Source organism: Salmo salar, chromosome 03 (genome assembly GCF_965601325.2).
Source record: "Salmo salar chromosome 03, fSalSal1, whole genome shotgun sequence".
NCBI classification, from domain to species: Eukaryota; Metazoa; Chordata; class Actinopteri; order Salmoniformes; family Salmonidae; genus Salmo; species Salmo salar.
This window is the reverse complement of record NC_138293.1, coordinates 4,423,133-4,445,992: the sequence shown is the minus strand read 5'-3', so window position 1 is coordinate 4,445,992 and position 22,860 is coordinate 4,423,133. Positions and strand designations below refer to the sequence as shown.

General features: G+C 43.3%; 1 protein-coding gene across 5 annotated transcripts in view; it reads right to left on the bottom strand.

Annotated features, from left to right (window-relative positions):
- Positions 1–22,860, bottom strand: part of ankrd12 (ankyrin repeat domain 12) — a 52,601-nt gene that overhangs the window by 9,213 nt on the left and 20,528 nt on the right. For 3 of the 5 annotated variants that reach the window (XM_045714421.2, XM_045714422.2, XM_082973199.1), the window contains 7 exons: positions 15,668–15,804; positions 13,861–14,017; positions 4,464–4,547; positions 1,792–1,938; positions 1,264–1,467; positions 691–833; positions 151–298 (listed from right to left, as the gene is read on the bottom strand). In XM_045714421.2, the coding sequence (XP_045570377.1) occupies positions 151–298; positions 691–833; positions 1,264–1,467; positions 1,792–1,938; positions 4,464–4,547; positions 13,861–14,017; positions 15,668–15,745 (961 nt within the window). In that variant the 5' untranslated portion in view covers positions 15,746–15,804. The remainder of the gene's footprint in view (positions 1–150; positions 299–690; positions 834–1,263; positions 1,468–1,791; positions 1,939–4,463; positions 4,548–13,860; positions 14,018–15,667; positions 15,805–22,860) is intronic. The other 2 variants (XM_045714423.2, XM_082973200.1) reach the window with 1 other exon arrangement.

The following is a 22,860-nucleotide window of genomic DNA, read 5'->3' as shown; positions in this document are numbered from 1 at the left end:
AAGGTAAATTGACCATATGTAAGCAAACATAACAAAATGAGAGATATATAACACACACACACACACACCCTTAATTTTTGAAATCACAAAACAGAATAAACTTAAAAACATAAAATAATGACAAAGATACAACTCGACAGGACACCCTACCTGAGGGGCTATCCTCTGGGTCTGAGAGGGGCACCTCTCCTTTTAGGAGGAGCTCCAGGGCCTGAGAGTCGGCTACGTCGACAGGCCGCTCCCCTCGCTTGTTGGCCTGGAACGCATTTCCTCCATGTGTCAGCAGCAGCTTCACAATCTAGACGGAAGAGAATAGGACAAGTAATTAGTGAACCTGTTGTGGTCCTGAATGAACAGATAATTGTGTAAATGCCTAGGTTTAGGATAAGGAAAAGAAATGTACATCTGCATTGCTTGCCGTTTTTTTATGGGGGGGGGGGGTTGGTTAGGCTGGGTTTCTGTACAGCACTTTGAGATATCAGCTGATGTAAGGACTTTATAAATAAATACATTTGATTTGGATTTGAAATCTAGAAAAATGATGTGTGCTAGATTTCTTTAGACCAAAGTTGTATCATCATTACTACCGGTCGATTGGTTAGTTGACAGAATGAGTCAGGTAACTTAAATCCTGGTTATAGAGCGAGACGGAGGGAGGGAGCGAGGGATGAGCAGCAGCAGTAAACCTACGTCCGTGTGTCCACTGCTGGAGGCATCGTGGAGCGGAGTGTCATCGTCCAGACCTTGAGTGTTGACTTCTGCTCCGGCTGCAATCAGAACCTTGGCCACGTCGTAGAAACCAAGGTTACACGCCTCGTGAAGGGGCGTCCAGCCTGACGGAGGATGCATTTTAAATGGTAATAACATAATGATCAAACTATTACTTTTTATTAACTAGGCAAGTTAGTTAAGAACAAATTCTTATTTTACAATGACGGCCTAGGAACAGTGGGTTAACTGCCTTGTTCAGGGGCAGAACGACAAATTTTTACCTTGTCAGCTCAGGGATTCGATCTAGCAACCTTTCGTTTACTGGCCCAACGCTGCAACCACTAGGCTACCTGCCGCCCCATACTACACAGTACTAACCTATGAAATACTTAATTCATTGTTTCTATGAGATACATTTAAACAAGTACTACTGGACAACGTAACATTGAGTATGAACTGAATCCTCAACACTTCTGCAAATCTCTGCACTATAAAAAAAAAAAAAAAAAAGACCCTTATCATTGTATCAAAGGTGGCCAGGTGTTCCTATACCTGCAAAGTCTTTAATGTTGACGTCAGCCCCGAGGCTGATAAGCTCCTTGACCTGTTTGGCATCCCCCCGTATGGCGGCCATGTGTAGCGGCGTCTCTCCACGCTCGTTCCTCTTGTTCACCTTGTCCCTCGCTCTGGAGGCCGAGTTGCTAGGGAGCTTCTTCTGCACCGAGGGAGCCTGGGATGGTTTGCTAGGGGTCGAGTCTGAGGAGGAGGGGAGGTGAGAGAGAGAGAAAGGAGTCAAAAGACAAGAGATGATCTAACACTCAACCAAAACAAACTGACGCTGGGAGGTCCATTATCTTTAAGGCTGTTGTTTAGCATTACGACTCATCCTTATGATAACTATAGTCCTTATCCACATCCCTAAAGGCTGATACGAGGAGACAGGACAGGGAAAGAGAGAGGGTAAGAGAGAGGGAGAGAGGGTAAGAGAGAGGGAGAGAGGGTAAGAGAGAGGGAGAGAGGGTAAGGGAGAGGGAGGGAGGGTGAGGGAGAGAGACAGGGCATGAATGTATTGTGACTAACCTGGGCTGTTGTCCCTGGCGGTCATCTGCATCAGTAAGGCCATCTGCTTCCGTTCCGACAGCGGGTAACCAAACAGAAGATTAACAGGGGCCTTTTTACTCCCCCCAGACTCCTTCTTGACTTTCTTCTTATCCGGGCCATCTTTATCTACAGAGTTAGGACAGGCAACAGGGTTAGACTTAGAAACTAGACAAATACACCTATCTTCCAAACCAACAAGGTTTGAATCCCAAATTGCACCCTATTCCCAATATAGTGCACCTGAGCCCTATGGAGCCTGGCCAAAAGTAGTGCACTATATAGGGGGACAGGGTGCCATTTGGGACACAGCCAAGATCAACAACAGGTGACACAGTGGTTCTCCCCCCAACCTCATCTTTCGCACAATATTGCTCCATCACACGCAAAAACAAAACTGTTAGCAAGTAGGGGGGAGCAAAGAAAAATCATTCTTTGTAGTGAGCAAAGTGCTTAGCTTCTTGGTATCCCCTCTTCATCACTAATAATACGATCAAGTCAGCAACATACGTATGACGTGAGCAGGCTAGCAAGCCAGAGAGAGCAGGGAGGCAGGGAGGAGATGCAGCATGAAGCCAGAGAGAGCAGGGAGGCAGGGAGGAGATGCAGGATGAAGCCAGAGAGAGCAGGGAGGCGATGCAGGATGAAGCCAGAGAGAGCAGGGAGGCGATGCAGGATGAAGCCAGAGAGAGCAGGGAGGCAGGGAGGAGGTGCAGCATGAAGCCAGAGAGAGCAGGGAGGCAGGGAGGAGATGCAGCATGAAGCCAGAGAGAGCAGGGAGGCAGGGAGGAGATGCAGGATGAAGCCAGAGAGAGCAGGGAGGCGATGCAGGATGAAGCCAGAGAGAGCAGGGAGGCGATGCAGGATGAAGCCAGAGAGAGCAGGGAGGCAGGGAGGAGGTGCAGCATGAAGCCAGAGAGAGCAGGGAGGCAGGGGAGGAGATGCAGCATGAAGCCAGAGAGAGCAGGGAGGCAGGGAGGAGGGTAGGCAGGATGAAGCCAGAGAGAGCAGGGAGGCAGGGAGGAGATGCAGTATGAAGCCAGAGAGAGCAGGGAGGCAGGGCGGAGATGCAGCATGAAGCCAGAGAGAGCAGGGAGGCAGGGAGGAGATGCAGCATGAAGCCAGAGAGAGCAGGGAGGCGATGCAGGATGAAGCCAGAGAGAGCAGGGAGGCAGGGAGGAGATGCAGCATGAAGCCAGAGAGAGCAGGGAGGCGATGCAGGATGAAGCCAGAGAGAGCAGGGAGGCAGGGAGGAGGTAGGCAGGATGAAGCCAGAGAGAGCAGGGAGGCAGGGAGGAGATGCAGCATGAAGCCAGAGAGAGCAGGGAGGCAGGGAGGAGATGCAGGATGAAGCCAGAGAGAGCAGGGAGGCAGGGAGGAGATGCAGCATGAAGCCAGAGAGAGCAGGGAGGAGATGCAGGATGAAGCCAGAGAGAGCAGGGAGGCAAGGAGGAGATGCAGCATGAAGCCAGAGAGAGCAGGGAGGCAGGGAGGAGATGCAGGATGAAGCCAGAGAGAGCAGGCAGGGAGGAGATGCAGGGTGAAGCCAGAGAGAGCAGGCAGGCAGGGAGGAGGTGCAGGATGAAGCCAGAGAGAGCAGGTAGGCAGGGAGGAGGTGCAGGATGAAGCCAGAGAGAGCAGGCAGGCAGGGAGGAGGTGCAGGATGAAGCCAGAGAGAGCAGGGAGGCAGGGAGGAGATGCAGCATGAAGCCAGAGAGAGCAGGGAGGCAGGGAGGAGATGCAGGATGAAGCCAGAGAGAGCAGGCAGGCAGGGAGGAGATGCAGCATGAAGCCAGAGAGAGCAGGCAGGCAGGCAGGGAGGAGATGCAGGATGAAGCCAGAGAGAGCAGGCAGGCAGGCAGGGAGGAGATGCAGGATGAAGCCAGAGAGAGCAGGGAGGCAGGCAGGGTGAAGCCAGAGAGAGCAGGGAGGCAGGCAGGGTGAAGCCAGAGAGAGCAGGGAGGCAGGCAGGAGGTAGGCAGGATGAAGCCAGAGAGAGCAGGTAGGCAGGCAGGGTGAAGCCAGAGAGAGCAGGTAGGCAGGCAGGGTGAAGCCAGAGAGAGCAGGGAGGCAGGCAGGGTGAAGCCAGAGAGAGCAGGGAGGCAGGCAGGGTAAAGCCAGAGAGAGCAGGGAGGCAGGGAGGAGATGCAGGATGAACCCAGAGAGAGCAGGGAGGCGATGCAGGATGAAGCCAGAGAGAGCAGGGAGGTAGGCAGGGAGATGCAGGATGAAGCCAGAGAGAACAGGTAGGCAGGGAGATGCAGGGTGAAGCCAGAGAGAGCAGGTAGGCAGGGAGGAGATGCAGGGTGAAGCCAGAGAGAGCAGGGAGGCAGGGAGGAGATGCAGGGTGAAGCCAGAGAGAGCAGGGAGGCAGGCAGGGTGAAGCCAGAGAGAGCAGGTAGGAGGTGCAGGGCTCATGTGCGTTTACAGTGTAGCACAGCAGCGTGGGGTAGACCTGACGTGATGTGACCGAGTTGCAGGACCGGGCTGATCCAGGACAAGACACACAACACACGTGTATGTGTGTGTGTGTGTTTACAACACAGCAGATAGTGTGGCGTACATGCTGCTGAAGTCACTACGTGGAGACAAGACACCTACATACACACACAACACGTCTAGAGGACCCAGGCCAAAGCTGCAGTGACAGTTACCTGCTGAGTACATCCTGCAGGGAGTCACTAACCTCCCCTCAGACTCTACCCAGGACTCAGTGGACTGGTCTGGGACTGACTCATCTACTGGGCAGAGCAGAGACACGGGAGGGTTGGAGGAGGAAGAGGAGAGGAGCAGTAAGGGGGAAGAGAAGGGAAGAGGGAGGAGAGAGAGGAGAGTAGAGGAGAGGTAGGGAGAGGAGAGGGAGAAAGGAGAGGAAAGCAGGCAGAAAGCACAGCATTAAGGCACGCCGATCTTTCTCGCAAAAACGCTCATTCACACACAAAACACAGACGATCAGTGATGAGAAGGGCTGCGGAGGTCATGACATGTTAGTCGGTTATTGTCCACGCTGCTATGCGCCTTCGGATCAGGTCTAAAGAAACGTTATGATACGAAGAAAATGTTTTTCAGAAGAACAGAATATGAGTTGGTCTCTACTGTATGTTATCTGGCTATTCTCTATGATATAGACTGTAGACTTGTTCATTTATCAGACTAGATACTGTATGTTATCTGGCTATGATATAGACTGTAGACTTGTTCATTTATCAGACTAGATACTGTATGTTATCTGGCTATTCTCTATGATATAGACTGTAGACTTGTTCATTTATCAGACTAGATACTGTATGTTATCTGGCTATGATATAGACTGTAGACTTGTTCATTTATCAGACTAGATACTGTATGTTATCTGGCTATTCTCTATGATATAGACTTGTTCATTTATCAGACTAGATACTGTATGTTATCTGGCTATTCTCTATGATATAGACTGTAGACTTGTTCATTTATCAGACTAGATACTGTATGTTATCTGGCTATTCTCTATGATATAGACTGTAGACTTGTTCATTTATCAGACTAGATACTGTATGTTATCTGGCTATTCTCTATGATATAGACTGTAGACTTGTTCATTTATCAGACTAGATACTGTATGTTATCTGGCTATTCTCTATGATATAGACTGTAGACTTGTTCATTTATCAGACTAGATACTGTATGTTATCTGGCTATGATATAGACTGTAGACTTGTTCATTTATCAGACTAGATACTGTATGTTATCTGGCTATTCTCTATGATATAGACTGTAGACTTGTTCATTTATCAGACTAGATACTGTATGTTATCTGGCTATTCTCTATGATATAGACTGTAGACTTGTTCATTTATCAGACTAGATACTGTATGTTATCTGGCTTCTCTATGATATAGACTGTAGACTTGTTCATTTATCAGACTAGATACTGTATGTTATCTGGCTATTCTCTATGATATAGACTGTAGACTTGTTCATTTATCAGACTAGATACTGTATGTTATCTGGCTATTCTCTATGATATAGACTGTAGACTTGTTCATTTATCAGACTAGATACTGTATGTTATCTGGCTATTCTCTATGATATAGACTGTAGACTTGTTCATTTATCAGACTAGATACTGTATGTTATCTGGCTATTCTCTATGATATAGACTGTAGACTTGTTCATTTATCAGACTAGATACTGTATGTTATCTGGCTATTCTCTATGATATAGACTGTAGACTTGTTCATTTATCAGACTAGATACTGTATGTTATCTGGCTATTCTCTATGATATAGACTGTAGACTTGTTCATTTATCAGACTAGATACTGTATGTTATCTGGCTATTCTCTATGATATAGACTGTAGACTTGTTCATTTATCAGACTAGATACTGTATGTTATCTGGCTATTATCCATGATATAGACTGTAGACTTGTTCATTTATCAGACTAGATACTGTATGTTATCTGGCTATGATATAGACTGTAGACTTGTTCATTTATCAGACTAGATACTGTATGTTATCTGGCTATGATATAGACTGTAGACTTGTTCATTTATCAGACTAGATACTGTATGTTATCTGGCTATGATATAGACTGTAGACTTGTTCATTTATCAGACTAGATACTGTATGTTGTCTGGCTATTATCCATGATATAGACTGTCGGCTTGTTCATTTAGCTGACAAGATATAAGCATATAAGTCCCAAGCATTTATTTCATATGATTTTACAATAAGAAGAATATATTTGAATTTAGCTAAATAAAATAGAAAATATACATTTTCCCATTCCGGAGCGAGTGCGCATATGAAGTGGCGATGTTGAGCGTAAAAAGTGTTTATTTGAAAACAGGTCCTATTCGCTAGATTGAGTTATTTGGCCAACTTTGGTTGTGAATGATACAAACCTTAGAAATCAAATGGGCTGAACGATGCGGCTATTGATTGATTTAAGAAAGTCGAGAAATTAAAATAAAAACGTATTAAGTTAACCATATCATGCCGGGTAGACGACTCCGGTTTTATAGCATGGGTTTAATAAAACCAGCTGAGAAATAAACAGCTGGGATCCATCAAAACTCTCCCCTCCGCCGGCGGCCTCTTGCTGACCTACACGTGATATTCCACCCAAACTCTGTATGCTATTGGCTGTCCAACCCTGTTCCTGTAGCTACCTAGTGATGCTATTGGCTGTCCAACCCTGTTCCTGTAGCTACCTAGCGATGCTATTGGCTGTCCAACCCTGTTCCTGTAGCTACCTAGTGATGCTATTGGCTGTCCAACCCTGTTCCTGTAGCTACCTAGTGATGCTATTGGCTGTCCAACCCTGTTCCTGTAGCTACCTAGTGATGCTATTGGCTGTCCAACCCTGTTCCTGTAGCTACCTAGTGATGCTATTGGCTGTCCAACCCTGTTCCTGTAGCTACCTAGTGATGCCATTGGCTGTCCAACCCTGTTCCTGTAGCTACCTAGTGATGCTATTGGCTGTCCAACCCTGTTCCTGTAGCTACCTAGTGATGCTATTGGCTGTCCAACCCTGTTCCTGTAGCTACCTAGTGATGCTATTGGCTGTCCAACCCTGTTCCAGTAGCTACCTAGTGATGCTATTGGCTGTCCAACCCTGTTCCTGTAGCTACCTAGTGATGCTATTGGCTGTCCAACTCTGTTCCTGTAGCTACCTAGTGATTCTATTAGCTGTCCAACCCTGTTCCTGTAGCTACCTAGTGATGCTATTGGCTGTCCAACCCTGTTCCTGTAGCTACCTAGTGATGCTATTGGCTCTCCAACCCTGTAGCTACCTATTGATGCTATTGGCTCTCCAACCCTGTTCCTGTAGCTACCTAGTGATGCTATTGGCTGTCCAACCCTGTTCCTGTAGATACCTAGTGATGCTATTGGCTGTCCAACCGTGTTCCTGTAGCTACCTAGCGATGCTATTGGCTGTCCAACCGTGTTCCTGTAGCTACCTAGTGATGCTATTGGCTGTCCAACCCTGTTCCTGTAGCTACCTAGTGATGCTATTGGCTGTCCAACCCTGTTCCTGTAGCTACCTAGTGATGCTATTGGCTGTCCAACCCTGTTCCTGTAGCTACCTAGTGATGCTATTGGCTGTCCAACTCTGTTCCTGTAGCTACCTAGTGATTCTATTGGCTGTCCAACCCTGTTCCTGTAGCTACCTATTGATGCTATTGGCTCTCCAACCCTGTAGCTACCTATTGATGCTATTGGCTGTCCAACCCTGTTCCTGTAGCTACCTAGTGATGCTATTGGCTGTCCAACCCTGTTCCTGTAGCTACCTAGTGATGCTATTGGCTGTCCAACCGTGTTCCTGTAGCTACCTAGTGATGCTATTGGCTCTCCAACCCTGTAGCTACCTATTGATGCTATTGGCTCTCCAACCCTGTTGCTGTAGCTACCTAGTGATGCTATTGGCTGTCCAACCCTGTTCCTGTAGCTACCTAGTGATTCTATTGGCTGTCCAACCCTGTTCCTGTAGCTACCTAGTGATGCTATTGGCTGTCCAACCCTGTTCCTGTAGCTACCTAGTGATTCTATTGGCTGTCCAACCCTGTTCCTGTAGCTACCTAGTGATTCTATTGGCTCTCCAACCCTGTTCCTGTAGCTACCTAGTGATGCTATTGGCTGTCCAACCCTGTTCCTGTAGCTACCTAGTGATGCTATTGGCTGTCCAACCCTGTTCCTGTAGCTACCTAGTGATGCTATTGGCTGTCCAACCCTGTTCCTGTAGCTACCTAGTGATGCTATTGGCTGTCCAACCCTGTTCCTGTAGCTACCTAGTGATGCTATTGGCTGTCCAACCCTGTTCCTGTAGTTACCTAGTGATGCTATTGGCTGTCCAACTCTGTTCCTGTAGCTACCTAGTGATTCTATTGGCTGTCCAACCCTGTTCCTGTAGCTACCTAGTGATGCTATTGGCTCTCCAACCCTGTTCCTGTAGCTACCTAGTGATGCTATTGGCTCTCCAACCCTGTAGCTACCTATTGATGCTATTGGCTGTCCAACCCTGTTCCTGTAGCTACCTAGTGATTCTATTGGCTGTCCAACCCTGTTCCTGTAGCTACCTAGTGATTCTATTGGCTGTCCAACCCTGTTCCTGTAGCTACCTAGTGATGCTATTGGCTCTCCAACCCTGTAGCTACCTATTGATGCTATTGGCTGTCCAACCCTGTTCCTGTAGCTACCTAGTGATTCTATTGGCTGTCCAACCCTGTTCCTGTAGCTACCTAGTGATGCTATTGGCTGTCCAACCCTGTTCCTGCAGCTACCTAGTGATGCTATTGGCTGTCCAACCCTGTTCCTGTAGCTACCTAGTGATGCTATTGGCTCTCCAACCCTGTAGCTACCTATTGATGCTATTGGCTGTCCAACCCTGTTCCTGTAGCTACCTAGTGATGCTATTGGCTGTCCAACCGTGTTCCTGTAGCTACCTAGTGATGCTATTGGCTGTCCAACCCTGTTCCTGTAGCTACCTAGTGATGCTATTGGGAAACCAAGTGAAATCTGTTTGGGAACATGGATAGTAACAACGTTTTCACAACAAAACATATATTTCATTAAACAGTTGACGGTCTCTTTCTCTGCGCGCTCGAGAAAGTAATGAAGAGGAAGAGGAAATAGAAACTCCTGGTGGTGAGAGATTCTGTAGCTAAAAAAGGTCATGTAGCTATTAATAATGAAAATATTTGTTAAAAAATATAAAATAAAAAAGCCCCATTACTAGGCTATTCAAAAATAAAATTCACTATAAATTGTTGGCTAACTCTGTAAGCCCCGCCCTGGTACAATCAGAGAAATCAACAAGGCCTATATGTTCTCTCCCAGACTCATAGATAGAACATTTGGGAGAGTAGCATGGAGGTGGTAACTAGTCCATCCAGCATAATAATACAGTCTACAACAGGCTAGACTAATTATGTACCAAAAAACACATTGTTCTGCCTTATATGCGGTAGTTTATGTATTGTATAAAGGACACAATCATAATTTCAATTCAGGTTTGATTTTTTTTTTTTATATATATATTTTTGGGGGGGGGGCTTGGGCTCATATGCACAGGTTCTAATATGCATATGAGTGTTTTTAATGAAATCAGCGCCTTAGAAATCTGTCTATTTCTTTACGTTTCGCTTCGAAACGTCCACAACCATGTTGTTTTCCACTGTTTCAAATCTGTTGTTGAACTTCTTTCTTCAAAAATTAATCGATCACAGTTTAGTGAGTTTTAAAAAGAAATTGTACTGTTATGATAATTGTGATGTAATTTTCGATTACATTGATGTCAGATCGGTTAGAGTGACAAGAGAGCTGAGTACCAGGCCATTAGGACACGACGGCCGTTAGCTATCGTCTATTTACACACTCTGGACGAACAACCATCGGGTCCTAATGGCCCGGTACTCAGCACTAACGACCGTCGGGTCCTAATGGCCCGGTACTCAGCACTAACGGCTGTCGGGTCCTAATGGCCCGGTACTCAGCACTAACGGCCGTCGGGTCCTAATGGCCCGGTACTCAGCTCTCGTCTCTTATGCACTCTGGACTGAGTACCAGGACATTAGGACGCAATGTTCTTTAGTCCAGAGTGCATAAGAGGAGAGATTACTGTGACTCAACGGTCATATGGAATTTTACTGCGGTCATGACTCAGGACTACCGGTGTGGCGGTAATATGGTCACCGCAACAGCCCTGGTCATGAGTACACTACATGGAGACAGTGAAGATCCAGGGTGGTGTGGGCTGTTGCTTCCCTTTATCTTGCTCCACAAAAATAACACAACTAGCATAGCAGCATGTTCAATTCAAATGCTCCCATGTTAGCTAGAGGTAGCCTAGCGGTTAAGAGTAGGGACGGGGCAGCCTAGCGGTTAAGAGTAGGGACGGGGCAGCAGGTAGCCTAGCGGTTAAGAGTAGGGACGGGGCAGCAGGTAGCCTAGCGGTTAAGAGTAGGGACGGGGCAGCAGGCAGCCTAGCGGTTAAGAGTAGGGACGGGGCAGCAGGCAGCCTAGCGGTTAAGAGTAGGGACGGGGCAGCCTAGCGGTTAAGAGTAGGGACGGGGCAGCCTAGCGGTTAAGAGTAGGGACGGGGCAGCCTAGCGGTTAAGAGTAGGGACGGGGCAGCAGGCAGCCTAGCGGTTAAGAGTAGGGATGGGGCAGCAGGCAGCCTAGCGGTTAAGAGTAGGGACGGGGCAGCAGGCAGCCTAGCGGTTAAGAGTAGGGACGGGGCAGCAGGCAGCCTAGCGGTTAAGAGTAGGGACGGGGCAGCCTAGCGGTTAAGAGTAGGGACGGGGCAGCAGGTAGCCTAGCGGTTAAGATCGATGGGCCAGTAACTAAACTATTTGGTAGAATGTGGCTGGCCGAACAGGCAAGTGACATGTCTCGAAGACAACGTTTATTTGCTTTGACTAGTCCGCATGTACATGTGCATTGGCTGGGCAACAACAAGAAACCAAGGCAAGTATCACACAGTTCTTCTCCCTAAAGTGGCTGAATTAATAAGGTGACGTGTTAGCTTTCTGCCATGTTTGAGAAGTCAAAAGCCCATTGGATGAGTTATTTGTATAGCTGCAACCATCTTGTTTTCTTTGCATCCCCCCCCTCCATTATGGTTCTTCATTTCAGACAAACATCAGTCGAAAAACTTTGTTCATTTGCACAATGTCTCTCGTTCAAATTCGCTTGTAAAATGTCCAAACTGACAAAAAAGGGGGAAAAAAAACAACATTCGGTAGCTCCTACAATCCTGTGAAAAAGTATTTTCCCCAACTTTTGCATATTTATGATACTGAAGGTTATCAGATCTTCAACCAAAACCTAATATTAGATTAAAGGCACCTGAGTGAACAAATAACAAAAATACTATTTTCATTTATTTCATAAACAAAAGTTACGCAACACCCAATTCCCCTGTGTGGAAAAAGTAATTGCCCCCTTTACACTCAATTACTGGTTGTGCCACCTTTAGCTGTAACGACTCCAACCAAACACTTCCTGTAGCTGTTGATCAGTCTCTCACGTCACTGTGGAGGAAATGTTGGCCCACTCTTCAATGCAGAACTGCTTTAACTCAGCGACATTTGTGGGTTTTAAAAGCATGAACTGCTCATTTCAAGTCCTGCCACAACATCTCGATTGCAATTAGGTCTGGACTTTGATTAGACTGTACCAAAAAAATTTATAAATAAAAAAAACTTCAAATTTGTTGCTTTTTAGCCATTTTCATGTGAATTTTTAGAACATGGTCTGGCTGTGTTTCAGCTCACAGACGTACGGCCTCTGACGTGTATACCGTTGACTATAGCCTATGCACTTAAAATGGCAAATGGGAGGCTTTGAAAAAAAAAAAAAAAAAAAATCGAGCTTGTTTTGAGATCAAAGCAAGAGTTGCACGTAGACAAGTGTGCACATCTTGTTCATATCCTTTGCTAGTTAGTGAGTAGGCCAGTTATTATTAATTTGTAGTCAGCAATAGGAGAATGATTGTTTCCTACAAAAGCACAAAACATGTACATGTCTAGGCATCTTTGAAAAGCCAGTCAGGTAGAGTTTTCTTTGTGTGTCTTAAAGGAGCAGTGTTGTAAATATATGTAATGTATGCATTCACTACTGTAAGTCGCTCTGGATAAGAGCGTCTGCTAAATGACTAAAATGTAAAAAAGACAGCTTATTCAAGCCTAAGTAGCCAATAGGCAGAAAGGAGCATAATTTATCTGATTCCCTGTAATAACGCTATGGGAACAATACTGTATTTTATAAAAGTTGTTTCCTGCATCAAACACAACCTTTTCAGTCCCCTCTTTGTCTGAAGGACAAGTGGATAAACAGGTTAATGTCAAGCCCTGCATGTTTTTTTTCCCTCTCAAAAGTCTCATGGAATGTAGGACCTACATTGAACACCCACACATTGGCTGCTACTGTACATTGTACATTAAATGATAGAACAGCTATTTCCATGTTAAAATGTTACGGGATGCATTTTCTCCATTGTTTTTAATGGTAGGCTATTCTGATAGGTTGTCTCTGCTTATTAAAATCTGTCAATCAGTTCAGTGTTTTTTTTCTTCATTATACAGGGATGCAATTATTCGAGAGGGTTTCTTTAAAATTCAGCTTTTCTTCTAACTAATTCCCAAGATACTTATAGGAGGTGACCCTACATTATGATCAAATAGCCACAGTAGCCTACTTGACCACTTCAAACTAACTTAAAGCGGTACAGCCTCAGTGTTCACAGCAAGTTTGCGCTCAGTAGACCTGAAATTTGATCAGTGTCGGGGGGAAAAAATGAGAATGAACACTGGCGCCGAATTTAACCCGATCTAACATCTCTCCAACCTGACAGAGCTTGAGATGATCTGCAGCAGGAGCATGGGAGAAACTCCCCAAATACAGGTGTGCCAAGCTTGTAGCGTCATACCCAAGAAGACTGGAGGCTGTAATCGCTACCAAAGCTGCATCAACAAAGTACTGAGTAAAGGGTCTGAATATTTAAATGTGTAAATGTAATGTTTTTTGTCATTATGGGGTATTGTGACCTCATTAAGGGGTATTGTGACGTCATTAAGGGGTATTGTGACCTCATTAAGGGGTATTGTGACCTCATTAAGGGGTATTGTGACCTCATTAAGGGGTATTGTGTGTAGATTGATGAGTGAACAAAACTATTTAATCCATTTTAGAAAAAGGCTGTAACGTAACAAAATGTGGAAAAAGTGAAGGGGTCTGAATACTTTCCGAATGCACTGTAGTATAACCTGTATATACTACCTGTACATAGGATAACATGTATATACGATAACCTGTGTGGGAGTGTGGTATATGGCCAATATTCCACGACTAAGGGCTGTAACCGCGTTGCGTCGTGCATAAGAACAGCCCCTTGCCGTGGTATATTGGCCATATACCACATCCCTCTGGCCTTAATGCTTAATTTTATATACACACACACTATTCATGAAGACGGCACAAGAGGATATTTATGGAAAATAAAAGATACCCCATCGTCTTCTCACACACAGTTGCGTAGCAGCCAGGTGAGTAGCTTGTGGGTCGTACCTGTGTCTGAGTGTCTCTCCTCGTTGCGAGGGGTGCTCATGGTGAAGGACAGTTTGCGTTTCATGGAAGACTTTGGTGGTGTTCCTTCCTTAACACCCAACAACTTACTCCGGTCCAGCTTCAGAGTCTTGGTGAACGGGGAAATCTTATCTTTGTTCTGGAGAAGGAAAAAAAAAAACGAAAGAATTAAGAGTTAAGTCCAAATTAGGCCAATAAAAAACGTTTTGACTTATTGTATTATTCCATTGTAATGTGAACTTAAAAATTATTTACATTTGTCCTATTCAGAATCCTACACCCATTGAGAAAAGGAGAAGTGCCTAGGGTGGTAGAGGCCAGGAAGTGAAAAAGTACCTAAGGAAGAAGAGCTGTGTATACCTGTTCACACGTTAGAACCACCTTTGGCAGCGATTACAGTTGTGAATCTTTCTGGGTGAGTCTCGAATAGTTTTCCACACCTGGATTGCGCAACATTTGCCCATTTGTTCTTTAACACTTAATTCAATCTCTGTCAAATTGGTTGTTGATCATTGCTAGACAACCGTTTTTCCAGGTCTTGCTATAGATTTTCAAGCAGATTTAAGTCAAAACTAACTTGGCCACTCAGGAACATTCACCGTCTTCTTGGTATGTAACTCCAGTGTAGATTTGGTTTTGTGTTTTTATGTTATTGTCCTGCTGAAAGGTGAATTCATCATCTCAGACTGACCCAGGTTTTCCTCTAGGATTTTTCCTGTGCTTAGCTCCATTTCGTTTCTTTTTTTATCCTGAACAACTCCCCCCCCGTCCTTTGCAATAAGGCACTAAAGTAATACTGCAAGAAAATGTGGCAAAGCAAATTCACTTTTTGTCCTGAATACAAAAGTGTTATGTTCGGGGCAAACCCAATACAACACAGTACCACTCTCCATATTTTGAAGCATAGTGGTGGCTGCATCATGTTATGGGTATGCTTGTAATCGTTAAGGACTGGGGTAGTTTTTCAGGATGAAAAAGAAACAAGCAAAATCCTAGAGGAAAATCTGGGTCAGTCAGATTAATTCACCTTGCAGCAGGACAATATTTTTATTCTGTACAGGCTTCCTTCTTAATACTGTCAATTATGTTAGTATTGTGGAGTAACTATAATGTTGTTGATCCATCCTCAGTGTTCTCCCATCACAGCCATTAAGCTCTGTAGCTGTTTTAATGTCACCATTGGTATCATGGTAAAATCCCTGAGCAGTTTCCTTCCTCTCTGGCAACTGAGTCAGGAAGGACGCCTGTATCTTTGTAGTGACTGGGTGTATTGATACACCATCCAAAGTGTAATTTATAACTTCACCATGCTCAAAGTGATATTCAAATGTCTGCTTTTTAAATGTTTTACCCATCCACCAATCTGTGCACTTCTTTGCGAGGCATTGGAAAACCTCCCTGGTCTTTGTGGTTGAATCAGTGTTTAAAATTCCCTGCTCGACTGAGGGACCTTACAGATAGTTGTATGTGTGGGGTACAGAGATGAGGTAGTCATTCAAACATCATGTTAAACACTACTATTGTTAAGCACATTTGTACTCTTGAACTTATTTAGGCCATAACAAAGGGGTTGAACACTAATAGACTCAAGACATTTTCATTTTTAATTAAATTTGTAAAAATGTAGAGATACATAATTCCACTTTGACATTATGGGGTATTGCGTGTAGGCCAGCGAATTTTCTCTCTCTCTCATTTGACTACATTTTAAATTCAAGCTGTAACACAGCAAAATGTGGGGAAAAGTCGATAGGTGTGAATAGTTTCTAAAAGGAACTGTATAGCATACCTTCTTCGCGACCATGGCTCCATCTCGGTCTGTCCCAGGTTTGGCCATGGTGCATTGTGCTGGTGGTGCGGCCGCCATCTTGGCCGCCCTCCCTCCCACCGCGTGCCTAGCTACGGCCCAGCACAGTCATCGTGGACCTACAACAACAACAACGGTAAGGATGTCAATAATACTACACAGTGTTTTCCGTACGTACAGAGTAGCGAGACAAATAGAAAAAGTAGCCAGTCAAGGAGTTTCTGGAACGAGCTTGAGTTGTGGACAGGCCTCTGATCCAAAATACACATCTAAATTATTCAATTCCACTTCACCTCCCAGAACGGTAAAAATCAGTTGTGATATTGGAGTAGAAAGACATATTTTTTTTCAGTCATTTTGAATTGTAAAGTTATGAATTAAAGTTTGTCACATGCTTCGTAAACAGGACTAATAGCTTTAACTCCCACGGTCCCAACAACGCAGAGAGAAAAACATAACAGGACAAATAACACAGAACAACAATAACTTTGAGAGATAGATAGATCTATCTACATATATACACACACACACACACACACACACACCCTATATATATATATAGATACACATATATATATATACACACACACACAGTACTGTTGTGTGTGTTCGGATGAGCACCAGGAAATGGAGGTAAACATGTACTAGGGTTGTCCCTGACAACAACATAAAAAAAAAAATCTTGGTCACCCGAGAGCAGTCTGATCTTTTGACGAATCGATAGTTTTTTCCCCCCTATATAGACACCCTCTATGTTAATAAAATCAACTATATGTATGCTACCGTGCTTGTCTGATGCTTTAAGCACTGTGATTAAATAATTATGACACAAGAGGGAGCCAGAGATCAATATAACCTAACCAGAAGAGATAAACCTCTTCCTGACCCCTTCTCCTCCAGCTGCTGCTGCTCACCTTCAAATTCTGCATTTAAAACTCCTGACGTTGCCAGTAACTAGCTTCACCAAGGGCAGGCAACCTTGTCCGATCTTACCATTTCTACCCATCTGCGTGCCAGTTATGATTTTCATATGCACATTTTCGTGGAACACCCAGAATACACTAAAATCTCAGGATATAACATTTATATGGAAAAATATGAAATAATTTATGATCTACAGCAATCCTTTAAGTAGACCACAAAACATAAATACTTAGGGAGGTTAATAAGTGACAAACAAATAAAAGCAGATATAATAAAATGGAACAATCGTCCCATAAATCTTACAGGTAGAATAAACCTCTTCAGAATGGCATGGCTCCCAAAGTTATCTTCATTCTCGATAATACCAATTACCCCGCCGAAGACATTCTTTAAAAAAGTATACTCGGTCATAAGAATTTATAATAAATAAATAAAACTGATGGAATAAAGTCGGATAATGGTTTTAAGCTTCCAGACAAACAACTCGTCACCCAAGACTTTTACTTGCGACAAAACATTAAGAACACTTCCCTAATATTGAAAGTGTTCCACAGGGATGCTGGCCCATGATGACTCCAATGCTTCCCATTAGTTGTGTCAAGTTGGCTGGATGTCCTTTGGCTGGTGGACCGTTCTTGATACACACGGGAAACTGAAAACCCAGCAGTGTCGCAGTCCTTGACACAAACTTCTGCGCCTGGCACCTACTACCATACCCTGTTCAAAAAGGCACTTAAAACCTTTTGTCTTGCCCGTTCACCCTCTGAATGGGACACAACCACAATCCATGTCTCAAAGCTTAAAAATCCTTCATTTACACTGATTGAAGTGGATTTAACAGGTGACATCAATAAGGGATCATAGTTTTCACCTGAACACTAACTACATGGAAGAAAATTAAAGATTATACAAGAACCAATAATCACTAACACATTTTTTGGCCTATATCTGATATTTTCCACCAAAAAAAACTGACACCGATAAATAATATTAAATATTTTAGCGGCCTTTTAAGCATTCTTAAAAGTCTAAGGCACTGCATCTTGGTGCAAGAGGCGTCACTACAGTCCCTGGTTCGAATCCAGGGTGTATCACATCCGGCCGTGATTGGGAGTCCCATAGGGCGGCGCACAATTGGCCCAGCGTTGTCCGGGTTTGGCCGGAGGGGGGGGGGGGGGGGGGTGGGTCGTCATTGTAAATAAGAATTTGTTCTTAACTGACTTGCCTAATTAAATAATGATTAAATTTTAAATTAACTACTGAGACATGTCGTTTTGCTATGTTTTTGGAGAAGAACATTGTTTGCATCCATGAGCTAGCTAGCTTTTTGTTAATGACCAGCACTGTAGTGGCGCGAGACAACTTCACCAGCATCATAGCAGACGTATCGATGAATCGTTGTGACATATGAAATACGAGTGATGGTGTAATCAATGTGTAATAACTACGTAGAAAATTAATGAAAGCGTTAAATGATTATGTGACGTGCAGTCATATATTCAGGTCCTGATTGGTCAACAAGCTTATTTGACAGATCAAATAGTGTTATTTGACACGTCAACTAGTGATAAATTATATCGTTTTTGACACGCAAAGACCCAGGAAATCCTGGTGGAGAATGAAACGACTGAACAATGAAACAGCACAGCAAGTAAGTGAATGAAATAGGTTTTGATTAGGTTTTACTGGTAATGGGGATAATACGTAAAAGCAACAAAAAAAAAAATGACTTTTTGGTCAGTGTGAGGTGTGTGTAACCTTTAACTTGGCAAGTCAGTTAAGAACAAATTCTTATGTTCAATGACTGCCTAGGAACAGTGGGTTAACTGCCTTGTTCAGGGGCAGAACAACAGATTTGTACCTTGTCAGCTCGGGGATTTGATCTTGCAACCTTTCGGTTACTGGCCCAATGCTCTAACCACTAGGCTACCTGCCGCCCCAAACACGCTTATGGGTTAATATCTATGTTTATTCTATTACAAAACGCCAGCCACCCCAGTTATAGTTACCTAGCTAACTATATAGCTAGGTGTCATCATCTAAAATAACCCTAATTTATAGTTATTATTTGATTAATGGTGGTCGGACCCATCTATGTGAAGCTAGCCACAATAAGGATTAGCCACAGTAGTGGACTTGCATTGACAGAGCTGCAAATGCATACAAATAGCAGAATTATGCCATAATTGAATAGATCATGCTAAACGAGGTTGGAATGTTATATAAAATCAACAAAAGTCAATTTGACAAATCTGTTGAAATCACACTGGATTTATTAGACTTTAGAATTACATTGGGGGCATATCCATTTCACTGTACAGCCTTACCTATGGATTATATCACTGTACAGCCTTACCTATGGATTATAGCACTGTACAGCCTTACCTATGGATTATAGCACTGTACAGCCTTACCTATGGATTATAGCACTGTACAGCCTTACCTATGGATTGTGGATCAATGACATGGGGTATCAGTCTACTCAGTGACACCCAGAGAACATTAGCATCGTAGCTCTTATTGTGGGACTCAAACTGTAAATTGAGCCACATTTATTGTCAACCTGTGTGTATTGAACACCAGTCCCAAGGAAAAACAATACTGTGTGGATGTTTTGGAGTCTGATAACTGACAAGGACGTTGGGAAAGAATATCTTGGGTATTGAGTAGACTGATACCCCTTTTCATTGATCCCCAATCCTTAGGTAAAGCTGTACAGTGCAATATGAATGTCAATACACACAATAGGCTAACTGGGGAGGTGATTATCATTTTTAAATTGGTACTTTAATTTTGAAGGCAAACCTCAAATTCCACTATTGTGCCTAATCCTTGTTGTGGCTAGCTTCACAACACATAACCCGGTCAGGTCGAGCCTCATTAGACAGATGAAGCTAGCTGACTGCTTAACACGTTAGCTTTGGGCAACAGGGTTAAGTAGCTAGCTAGCTATTTATTTTCATGAACTGAACTGAAGTTCAATTTCAATAGGCGAACAACAAGTGTCTACCTAGCTAATTACTTACAAGGATTCCTAAATCATTGCTAAGAATAATGAAAATGACAGCAGTTTCTACTGGTGATTGTTTTCAGGCTGGTTGTATTGGTGCTAGCTAGGTACCAAGCTAAAGCTAGCTACCCCAGAAGTTGTGGTGGAACAAATAATGCTCTATTACCAACACGGTATTGTAAACAGATTGTTCCTGGCCGGTGTTTTCAGACTTTTTTGTACAGCTTTGAGAGTGCTATTGATAGTAGTGATGGCGCTTGGCTTGCATGTGCAAATTCAGAATAAACAACATTCTATAATAGAACTGTGTTATTTGACATGCATCTTTGACACGCAAAAATCCAAAACTGGTTCCATAGTATGTTGTGACGATATTACTGTGTAACTCCGGGTAGGGCAACATCTGAAAAATAGCGCACTTTGTAGTGCGTACCGGTGCTCGACCAGTCGGCGAAAGCCAACAGACAGAGAACGGTTGATTATCGAGGTCAATGAATTCTATTATCTTTGCATTAATGGGTTTCTCCTTTGAGTTGTCTCTCACTGAAATTTTGTTACTCTTTCAAATGACTGCTGGACTTGTTGACTGCTCGATCCACACAGCAGACATTGTGGGCTAGGTTAGGAATGCTGTGTTGTATGTATAGTGTAACATTTTACGTGGCGTCATTACGTCATGTACCTGCGTTATATAGAGGTATGCACGTCAGCTTTGACATTGGTTTTGCACATGGGTGTTAAACTAGACATCGGGCCGATACCGATGTTGGCATTTTTAACTAATATCGTTCGATATCTTCACCGATATATCGTGCATGCCTAGTAAAAATCCTTGGGATAGCTTTTCAGAATTCACCGATACATATGGGTCCACATGGAAAACTAAAGACATAGAAACCGTAAATTACTTGGTAACAGGAAATAAATGTACTTCCATGATAGAATTAAAAAGCCATTCTGGAATGACTAATGTAGATATTTTCAAATATATGCAATTTAAGTTTAATATTACGAAATTTTGATTTGATATCTTTTGGACATCAGAGCCATCTTGAGGGAATCCTATTTGAGTCAGAAAATGATGTTCATATGATAGGTAAGATATACAAAACCTTGCAGAGAGACTATCCAACTGACAATCTCTTAGAAATAAATATAAACTACTGCAACCAAGACTTTAAAAAAAAAATGATATTGGCACAAGATGGAGGGACTGTTGGAACATAACTAACGAAATTACAGTTAACGAAAATCTACGCTTAATCCAGTATAAACTAATGTATAGAATTTATTATACAAGGAGATACAATTCCAAAATTCTACAGCCCACTGCAGAGTCATATCTTAAGTGTAAAACTAACAATTACTCAATCTATGCCTTCAGGGAATGTTAAAGTTCAAAAGGTATGGGTGGAGTTAGAAAGTTGGCTGTCAGAAGAATGTGAATTTACTTTTGATTCGTCTGTCTGTATATTTCAAGACATGGCATATGTGTAGCTTTGGTATTGTTTCAAATAAAAACAAAACAAACTAGTCTACTCTTTCAATTTAATTTATTGTGGCAAGTAAACATGGACTCCCTGTTGAGAAACAAAACATAGAATAGCAGGAAAATGGTAAAAAAAAAAAACTATACTTTTCAGGGGGAGGACCCCCCCCCCCCCCAGACTGTATAAAAAGTGGGTGCGCACAAAGTCAGGTGACCATAAATAGACCAACAGGTATGATTGATGAATGAAGCAGGTGTTAAACAGGGGCTTTGCTAAACAGAAAGCAGCAGTTGGCGACTCCATCGTATGACACTAAAACACATCAGTAGGCCTACAGTATATCAATATCTTTAATACTACCACATAAGTATCATGACATTAGCTTTCATACTCTTCAATCTGTTTTCTTTTGTCATATGTGGACCAGAACGAGGCTCTCTCTCCACTACCTATTGTCCCTGCAGTGATGATTCAACATCTTCAACAGAATGGGACTCTCCCTCCACTACCTATTGTCCCTGCAGTGATGATTCAACATCTATAAACAGAATGGGACTCTCTCTCTCAACATCTTGATTGATCGTTTTCATCATTTATGTGCAGATCGCAGCCAAAAAGCAGTAGTAACCTAACCAGTATGCAAATTAGGGAGCCAATTGAATGGCCCTTTCACCAATGCGATTCCGTTCACCTAAAAGACGTGTTCAGAAGAGCTGTCCATTTACGAACAACCCATCACTAGGCTACACTGATGAGTAGGGTTGGGCAGTATCCAGAGTTTTTATATCATACTGAGGCATATGGTATTATCCAATGTGCACACAAGGTGCACTAATACTTTTAATATAAAAAAAATATTATTTTTATTATTAAATTTTTTTAATTTTTTTTGTTTTTTTTTTAAATCACAAAACTATTTAGGCAACAGGGATCTTGATCCAGGAGGGGATTGAATGTCTCTGTTGTAACCGTGAAGCTTGATCTGGACACCTAGCCACTTAGCTAGCAGGTTAGCAAACCACATGCATAGCTGACATCTAGCCACCTAGCTAGCAGATTGGCAAACCACATGCATAGCTGACATCTAGCCACCTAGCTAGCAGATTGGCAAACCACATGCATAGCTGACATCTAGCCACCTAGCTAGCAGATTGGCAAACCACATGCAAAGCCGACATCTAGCCACTTAGCTAGCAAACCACATGCATAGCCGACACCTAGCTAGCAGATTAGCAAACCACATGCATAGCTGACATCTAGCAAGTTAGCAAACCACATGCAAAGCCGACATCAAGCCACTTAGCTAGCAGATTAGCAAACCACATGCATAGCTGAATATAGTTTGACATCTTAGATTTCTTATAGTTACACGACCGTTCAAAGGTTTGGGGTCACTTAGAAATGTCCTTATTTTTGAAAGAAAATAACATCAAATTGATCAGAAATACAGTGTAGACATTGTTAATGTTGTAAATGACTATTGAAGCTGGAAACGGCAGATTATTTTATGGAATATCTACATAGGCGTACAGAGGCCCATTATCAGCAACCATCACTCCTGTGTTCCAATGGCACGTTGTGTTAGCTAATCCAAGTTTATCATTTTAAAAAGGCTAATTGATCATTAGAAAACCCTTTTGCAATTATGTTAGCACAGCTGAAAACTGTTGTTCTGAGTATTAAAGAAGCAATAAAACTGTCCTTCTTTAGACTAGTTGAGTATCTGGAGCATCAGCATTCGTGTGTCCGAT